The 9,669-nt window shown below is 29.3% G+C and overlaps 1 protein-coding gene across 2 annotated transcripts; it reads right to left on the reverse strand.

The window, feature by feature from the left end:
* Window positions 1–200: 200 nt before the first annotated feature.
* On the reverse strand, window positions 201–6,564 carry LOC114170389 (Sec14p-like phosphatidylinositol transfer family protein). 2 transcript variants are annotated; one of them, XR_003601052.2, is made up of 7 exons: window positions 6,341–6,564; window positions 5,647–5,902; window positions 3,758–3,794; window positions 2,991–3,108; window positions 2,664–2,774; window positions 1,484–1,654; window positions 201–426 (listed from the first exon to the last, which is right to left on the reverse strand). XR_003601052.2 is itself a non-coding variant. In XM_028055870.2 (7 exons), the coding sequence occupies exons 1-6, from the start codon at window positions 6,410–6,412 to the stop codon at window positions 1,489–1,491; spliced, it is 741 nt and encodes a 246-aa protein (XP_027911671.1). In that variant the 5' UTR covers window positions 6,413–6,564; the 3' UTR covers window positions 201–426; window positions 1,484–1,488. The 2 variants fall into 2 exon arrangements, 1 of the variants encoding a protein (XP_027911671.1); XM_028055870.2 differs by having other exon boundaries at window positions 1,484–1,635.
* Between the last annotated feature and the right edge of the window lie 3,105 nt (window positions 6,565–9,669).

Raw genomic sequence — 9,669 nt, forward strand, 5'->3', positions numbered from 1 at the left:
GCTTTGTTATTATCTTGGTACATTAAACTTACGTGATATAAAACGGGGTAAGGTTATAGATAGGTCAAAAATATTTCTCAATCTTCAGAGATTGTTTTAGTTTTTTTTTTTCTTGTTTGGCAACTCAATATTTTTCTTATAATTGTGTTTATTATAATTTTTCCAAATAGAAAATAAACATGAAAAGTTATTCAGACAAATTATTATCAATAAAATTGATCAGGTGTAAAATTAATAAAAATATAATATATCATAAGTACATGATATTTATATAATTTAGTTTATCTTTAGGACTAATCAATTATTTATAATTATGTTATTTTTTATTTTGTGATGAATTCAATGACTTTAGATTGAATTTCTCATTTTGCATCACTTAGTAATTGAAGTTGGGAATAACGATAGCAGCCTCGAACCAAAATCCACCTGTTAATGATATTTTCATGTTAAAACAAAAAAAGTAAACATGAAAATAACGAGCAAAATAATAAATAAAAGTATTGAAAAACAACAAATTGAAGTAAGTCTTTATGATAAAAGATAGTCGAATTGTTAAACTTCATTTTTAACTATTTATTAACAAATTTGTTAATAATAATTTATATTAAAAAATTGAGTGCATCATATACAAATAGGTACAGAAGTCATCCAATATCAATCGTTTAAAATTGATGTTTTATTTCATCTCTCCTTTTTAATTTAACTATGAGATTGGAATAAAATGTATTACAAATTATGTGGATGTGTAATTCATATTATATTCATTCGTTGCATGATTTGTATTATGTATATTATAAATAATCAATTTGGTTCATCTATAACTACATTCTTTTAACGATTCATTAAAAAATAAAAAATAAAAAAAATACTAATTTGGTCAAGTCTATACATTTGATTTTTATGGTTGGTTAATAAGTTATCCCCAATGTTTCAAAATTCAATGGATCTTTTGGATACTTAATCAAAACCAATTCTACAAATTTTATAGTTAAATATATCTTTTTTATTTTAATTTTAAAATTTTAAAAAGTAAGTTTTTAAATTTGATTTAGAAAAATAAAAATAATTAAATTTTAAGGTACACTCTAATATTATATAAAAGAAAATAAATAGGAAAATTTTGTTTATAAAAAAAAAAACATCACTGCTTTCAAAATTAAGTTGAATTTGGAATAAAATAAAGGTTAATGAAGACAATATGAAGAAAACAAGACTACGAAATTGCATGGATAATAGATGAATTATAAAACTTATCTTTATAAGTTAAAATTATGATATATATATATATATATATATATATATATATATATATATATATATATATATATATATATATATAAGTTAAAAAGTAAAGAGCTAGAAAAATCCTTTTAGAAACTAATTTTAATCTTTTTTAAAAAATCATTTTTATTGCTATCTCCAAGAAATCATTATTGAGAAGTTTATCTAGATGCCCTACATAACAGCATGTGAGGCAAATCACCTTAATCAGTTTGATCCATTTTGCAGTGGTTCCAATTCAGCATCTTGGATTGCTACAAGCTTGGCTTTTCCACCATATACTTCTGGAAGAACCTCTTCACCAACCTCTCTTACAAACTCTCTCGTCTCATCCTCATTGGTCACAATTACAACCTGCATTCACCAACCAAAACTGAGGAGTTGAAGTCAAACAAAACTCAGATACTTATTCCCCAGTATAAACTACCATACATTTTAGGTACTAAAAATAGTAGGCTTGAATGTGGATTCTTCAGTCATACCAATTAATAAAAACTTTAGGAGAACCATTCCATAAAAGCTAACTGTTTGTAGGCAAAGAGAAGTTGACTTTCAAACAACAAACTTTGCTAAGATAAATTCTACCATGACTCTGATATCATATTAAAAAAGAAACTTTGAACATAACCCAATCTTACAAAATTAACTAGTATGGTGAAATTTGTGTTTGAGATCGCACATCAACTAAATATAAGGTGAGTTTAAAGTATATAAATGAGTACAAACCTCACTTTACAAGGCGGTATTATAAGATTATACATAAAGTCCACTTCTTAACATGGTAGAAGAGTCATGAGTTTGAGCCTATCTTGGCGAGATTTGTTGTTTGTTGAGCCTATCATGCCACCCACTATCAGAACTCTATCAGACCACTCATTAATGTCTAGTCCTACACTCAAGATATGTATGTCTCGACCTGAGGGGGTATGTGGGAGATCCCATGTCAACTAAAGATAAAACAAGTTTAAAGTACATATGTGGTTGCAAACTTCACCTAACAAGCCAATTTTGTAACAATGAACTATGTTTAAAGTCCACTTTTTAACAATTTGCACTAACTTATATACTATAATTTGACCTTATCTATAGTTGATTTGGGATCTCACCGAAAAGAAACATTGTTTTCTCTATTGGAAGATGAATTGGATGGAGATTTCACACTAACCAATAATATAGATAAAATTAAGCTAAATAAATGAGGTGCAAACCGGAATCTTAGCCAATTTAGGAAGACTGATTTTCCTTTGGTTCATAAGCAGGATTAAACTATCAGAATCACAAAATTAGAATGGAGAATGGGAGATTAGAAAAGAGGTGATGCATGTAGCCAATGAATGAAAAATGTGCACAAGCATAAAATTTCCTCTTAAGATAGTAAGTACCTTTTCTAGGGTAGCTTTCTCTAGGAAACGAGAAACTAGTTTCCAAACACTCACAAAAAACCATGGCATGTGCAAAATATAGCACTTTGCCAAACGTTCAGGGTAGTAACTCTGCAGTTCAACCAAAAACGTAAAAACAAATTAAAATATATCCTCTATTCATCTTTCCAATAAATGTTGATAAAATGCCACATTACATTGGTGCCAATTCAGATATGATATGAACAGGGATTTTGAACAAAATTTCAATAAAATCAGAGTCTGATTTTACACATTGGCATTTATGATATGTATGTAAATGTCAACGAAAAATAAAATGAAAATTACCTGTAAAAATTGAAATCCTGTGATCAAGCCACGTGCATCAATATTTTTATATGAAATGTTTTGTAGATCAATAATCCCAATCAACTTCTCATTCCCTACCTCCCTTCCTTTGAAAGCACTGAAGTTGAAAAACATCAAATATTAATTTCTTAACTTTCTATACGATAAAGAGAATAAAGAGAGAGAACACAAATGAAAATTACAATTTGACAATACAACCTTCACCGTAGTTAGGAGGTAAAAAATATGATGCATCATATATCTAACTATGTCAAGGAAAAGAAATCATGTTTCTGGATTTGAAACAGTTCACCTCTTCTCTTCTTATTTTTGTGGAGGAATTTTAAGGAATTTGGATTCTCTTCTTATGATATGGCTTCAAAATAATGCACATGATATTTTAAAATATATTAAAAAAAATTTAAGTAGCGACATCAGTAAATTTAGAAGAAAGAGTAAAGGACAATAGCAAAAAACTCAATAGAGAATTTGAGTTCAATTTTAACTCATAAGTACATTATTGCAGCTTCAGATGCGTTTTCTCTCTTCAACAATATTCCTTTCTTACCACATCATTTATAACTTATAAGCCTCATTACATCACTTTAGATGTTTTGAATTTTAATGCATAAAACAGATATTCATGTGTAGACGAGTGTCTCCTAAAAAAAACAGCTAGAATACTTTCAATAATGTATAGAAAATAGGTAGATTATTTGATTTAGATAACGAATATAAAAACACGAGTGTCAGTAAGATCACAGTACCTTGCAATTGTCTTGTCCAGTATATATATGACATATTCTGAATCAATGAACAAAATAGAACAATCAGCCTAACTTGAAAATTTTAAAGAAGGTAGTGAAATAATTTTATCAATCCCAATAACCAAATCAAAAGTGAATTAAGAATTACAAAATTGATATCTGTTGAGTTAAATGGAGAGAGAAAGAAATAAAATGAAAAACTACATGACAATTTTATTAAAATTAGAAAAAACTTATTATTATATTTCTTAGTTCTTCCAAAATAATCCTATAAACAAATAAAATACTAAGGGAGTAATTTTTTAACTTTGTGAATTAATTAATTGGATCTGAAAATAGGTACAAAAGGATATGTTGGAGAGAGGAACATTACACTATATCTTATTAAAAAATTTTGAAACCTATATAGTTGTTGAAGTTTTCTTTAAAATCCTGTTTTTAATTTATATTTAAGTTAATTTTATTTATATTTTTTTTTATGTTTGTTTCCTATAAATGCTTAGGTACAAGAGAGTGTTTGACTTGGAACACAATTGGACAAGGTTCTCTCGAGTCTCTTCATCAACAACTACCTCATTGTCTATAATTAATTTTCAACTAAAAAAGTTTGATGTAAATAGCTCTATATGCCACAACCTTCTTTCAATGTTTGATATAATCATTTCCCAAATTTTAGGCATTTCGAGATTATAACTAGAATAATCACAAATTTAAAGTCTAGACTTTATAAAGAGTATTCTATCATGTCATAAATTTTAAACTGGAATTTAATAAAATCTTTATATTACATCCTATAGATAAACATAAAAATTTAATATTATGAATATTAAATAATACTCTGTCATAAGATTCGAAAGTTGAATTATTGAAAGATTTGACAGTGAGAGGAGAAGACTAAGAGATGGCTTTGCACGTGAAGAAGATGATAGAGGAGATAAGACACTAAAATAACATTAATCTAAGTGGCATATCCAGAAAAGTGGATTTTGAAGGACAAATAACGTAGTTTGATTAAGAAATTAATTCTATAGTTTGAACATAAAAAGTCAAAGAACGAAAACCAAGTAAAACCAATTTGGTAACATTAATTAATGAAGTGTTTTAGAATATTGGCTACCGAGACAAATTACATGAAAATGGAATCTTTAAACTCCCTGTATTGGCATCAAACTTTCCACCTTCAGTTCTGAAAAATACATTAAAAAGTGACATGCTTCACTAAAATGTATTTTATATTTATTTCTTAAAATAAGTTTATTAGATTAATTTTTTAATATAGAAAACGAAGATAGATGATAATAAAACCCTCAAATTATTTATTGGCAAAACCAATTGACAACATGGTTATCCAAGAGCTGAAGAAGTACATTAAGCAGTGAAAAGTTGTGTAAAAAAAAAGTATATATTCTGTATCTTGTATTAAATGTTTAACATAAATTTGTTACTTTTAAACTTTCAAATAGAAAATAAAGACTAAATGATAACAAAAGCCTGACTTAACTATATTTTCATTCTCTTTAATAGGACAATGTATGTTTTAAATCTGTACAAATTGTATCCTTTTGGTCATCATATACTGCACATTTCTAAACAATTATCAAAAGGAAACAATAATCTTTTTGGTGTTTAGGAAGGTAAATTTAAGGACTTATCAGTATTAGGATAAACCAGGATACTCAATATAGGTCTTACAAAATTATCTACCAGTAAGATTTCTATCAACTAGATCAATCAAAGTTGAAACAGAACATGATTTTTGTGTTTAAGATAATGAGCAAATACATCTATCTATATTTATCAGACTAAAAGCATGATTAATCCCAAAATCTCTTTTCATAGAAAGTTTAGAGCTGAAATTGAATAAAGTTTAAAGAAGGGAAGGGAATTACTCTTGAATTGAATCTGATCCTTGGAAGGAAAATGTCTGTTGGTTTGAACAATCATGAGAGGAAATTTATCTCCAGACAAACCCTGCAAGAAGATTTTCCTTGCTTCCAGTTCATCTGGAATTTCAGATTCTGAAATGAATCCATTAGGAACCATAGCACTCCTCCACTTTTGCCACTGCACAAACATTTTTGCAGCTTTTTCCACTTCCATTGATCGAGCAATCAAAAACCTAATCAGTGTGTGGTCTCCGTACCCCTACAAAATGTATATAATACTCGGAATCAGAGAGAAGAGTTTGAAATTACAATTAAAAGGAAAGTGAAAATAGATAAAAAAAAAAAAAGAAGAAAGAAAATCTCTGTTTTAGAAGACTTCATGCAAGAACATTTGTTAAAAATAGATTTTAGTGTATTAAAGAATTCTTCTTGACTCTCAAAAATTCCCAAGTACAAGAAATAACAATGATTTTAGTACTTTTTTTTATCAAGAATTTTGTTTCCTACTTTAATATTCTTAGTTCCACAAACAAGAAGGAAATTGACATCCTATAAATTAAATTCAAGGACTAAAAATAAGAGCTAACACCAATTTCAACCAAAAAATTAAGTTAAAAACATAAACAGCATCAACAACAATAGTAGAACTAGGAACAGAGTGAGTAGGTTCCATAAGAAAATGACAGATTGAGCTCACCTCTGCAGAAGAACCAAGCTTCTCAACGGATTTTCTCATCTCGGTAAGTGCAAAATTTCTCTGTTGATCCATTCGGGCGAAGAAAAAGTGATGGAGTTGGAACAAACTGAGAGCAGGTACCAGAGAGGAGAAGAAAGGTAAGATCTTGGAAGTGACCAACAAGATTTTCAGAGTGCCATGAACATATATAGAGAAACAAGACTCGAAGAAAGAAGAGTCAATTCTGTTGAAAAAAAAAAAAAAAAAAAAAAAAAAAAAAATATATATATATATATATATATATATATATATATATATATATATATATATATATATATATATATATATATATATATATATATATATATATTTCAGAGAGAGAGAGAGAGGAAGGTTGGTTGCGTGGGACACGTCTCCTTGATTTTGGTTCTCTGGTTTGCCATCTTTGTATTTCTTTTAATTTTAACGAGAAATTGATTGAGACTCACAAAATAATCTGCATCAGAATTTAATTGGAATGGTCTAAGAAAGTTATTTAGTTGTCTTTTTGCGTATATTGTAGAATTATCACTTTTCATAATATTACTTTTAAATTTAGTATATATTTGTTGGTAATTGACATTGTTAAAAATATTTATATGGAATGATAAAACCTAAAGTATTTTTAAAATTATTATGATATAATTGTGGAATTACTATTAATTTACTTTAAATAACAAGTAATTTATACTAATATGTAGAAATCATCATATATAATATAGAGATTAAAAAAACATTAATTATCAATATTATATTTGACTAGCGTAACACAGGCGCTATCACGCTTGTGTGTATGATTTTTTAAATATGCGTGATATTATATTAGTAGGTGATAATATTATAATAGTATTAAGTTAATATATATTAAAAATAAAGTGAAATATATGAGAACAAATAAAAGAATAATCATTGATAAATAAAGAAGAAGAGAAGAAGCAGAGATATTGATTTTATAAAAAGTTTGTAAAAGTAACAGTCAATTTTTTAAAATTTAATAAATTATTGTATTTAAAGGGTAAAATCGGTATTTTGAAAAGTGAACACAAAAAAGGGAATCCCATTTATATATTGTTATATATATTTTTGAAAACTTTAACTACTGTCAAGTATTTTATTGTTCTCTCCATTGAACTAACATTACTAATCAATTAATTGGAATTTTTGGTAATCCTTAGAGTTCTCTCTATTGAACCAATGTTGCTAATTAATTAACAGGAGTTTTTGGTAATTGTTAGAACAACAAAACTTACCTACGATCTTTAAAACCTCTTGTATTCTTTCATATTTGTAAAACCTCGATTATTTATGGGATTTATAAAACCCTTGTTACTTTTGAAGGTTTGTAAAACCCATGTTACTTTCAAAGGTTTGTATTTCATGTTACTTTTGGGAGTTTGTGAATCCCCTGTTACTTCTGGGGTTTATGAAACACCATGCACTTTCAACACTATAAAACTTATTATGTCGACATTAGTGTTTTTTCTTAGGATTTCAAGCTCTCGTTATGAATTTGTTGTATTTTTGTGAAATTTTCATAAAAAATAAAACAAATGAAAATATTTCTGCAGAGAACAAATAAGATGTGTTAGGCACAAGTGTCACCTTATCATGTAATCCGCTATCTCTTTAGTTGGTCTCTCCCCGGTTGATACATGTCAGCTTGAACCCAAGAGGGGTTACCTGCAGAAGAGTCTCTGAAGCTCAAGTAAGTCAAAGCTCTCAGAAAGTCAAATTGGTGATTAATGAATGCGTACCTTTAATTCGTGTGGTCCATGCGTATTTATAGAGCATTAATGATGTTCGTTTACCCAATGGGTCGGGCCTTGGTTTGGGCCCTAGCCTGGGTTATGAGTGGGCATGGGCCCTAACCCAGGCCCCCAAGGTCCATCGAACGCGGGGACCTCCATTTTACTAAGTCTTCGAGGGCGGTCTGATCCGTTTATTTCTTGGCTTGTCAAATGTCGTCCTTGGCCGTGTACTATCCGTGTTGGCCATTTTGTTGTTACTAGCCTTTGTTCATTTAAATTCGAGACCATGGCGGCCCAGGTCGTGTACTTGGGTTGTCTCTGGCATGTTCGTGAGGTTTATCATTTATACGGTTAAATTGACCAGGTCCGGTATAAGTTAGACTTACTCGGCCTAGGCTGAATACTTGGCTGCCTTGATGTATTTTTTACTTATTTGATTGAGTTCGGTTAGGTGTGGTACACCAGTCCCCCAGCCTTGTCCGATGGGAGTTCTCGGTCAAGGGTGATATGTGTTGGTATGCTAGCGGAACCGGCTAGGTGTGGTACACCAGTCCCCCAGCCTTTAAGTGTGATGAACAGTGTTAAGGCTAAAAAGTGGTAACCGTCAAAAGGTAGGTGAAGGGGTGTTAGGGGTCCAATCAAGAAGTTTTGGCGCCGTCGTTTTTCAAAAATCGTATCTTTTGCAATGATGGTGTCGATTGGTCTGGGGTTTTATTTTGGCGGGAAGAGTTTTCGTCGTTTGGGACCCTGGACTATAAATATAGGTTTGAAAACGGGTGAGGGGTTACTTGTTTCATTTGCGAGAGTTCTGAATTCAGAGATCTTGTGCGCGTAGGGATGGCAACGGGGCGGGGCGGGTACGGGTATCATGATCCCATCCCCATCCCCATAATAAAAATTCATCCCCATCCCCATCCCCAAACCCAACGGGTATACAACTTTTGACCCATCCCCATCCCCACCGGGTAACGGGTATTTTCTTATACCCATACCCATACCCATTTTTTTATTGTTCCATATATCAATTAAATATTTTTTATAAAAAAAAATTAAAAATCACACCAACGGAATCATGATACTATCAAAATATTCAATATTAAAATAACATACTCTTTTTGATTTTCATGATGTCAAATATTAAGAAAAATATTATAATAGTATAAATCTCAAATTAAAGTATCAAATAACAACTAAATAAAATTCAAATAATTATATAAAAGCTAAAAAATTACACATTACTAAAATTTTATAATAACCAAAATATTTATTAATTTTACAAATGATCAGTGGTTTCATTTGCATTCGATCCACCTACACATAGAAAAAAAATGAAAAATTAGATATGATATAATAATTGAAATTGAAAATTTTAATTACTAGAATATAATGTACCTTCTTCATCAGATTCATTTTCACTCATGAGAACATCTTTTCCTTTTAATTTTTTAACACCTACAAACACCAAATGTAGAATATTAGATGAGAATTCACAAAAAATACTAACAAAAAATATTAATAAATTTGAGTAACTTACCTAGATGGTTTGAGTTCCATATCCAACTT

Source organism: Vigna unguiculata, chromosome 2 (assembly GCF_037176805.1).
Source record: "Vigna unguiculata cultivar grain cowpea cultivar isolate G323 ecotype 2 chromosome 2, ASM3717680v1, whole genome shotgun sequence".
In the NCBI taxonomy this organism is placed as follows: Eukaryota; Viridiplantae; Streptophyta; class Magnoliopsida; order Fabales; family Fabaceae; genus Vigna; species Vigna unguiculata.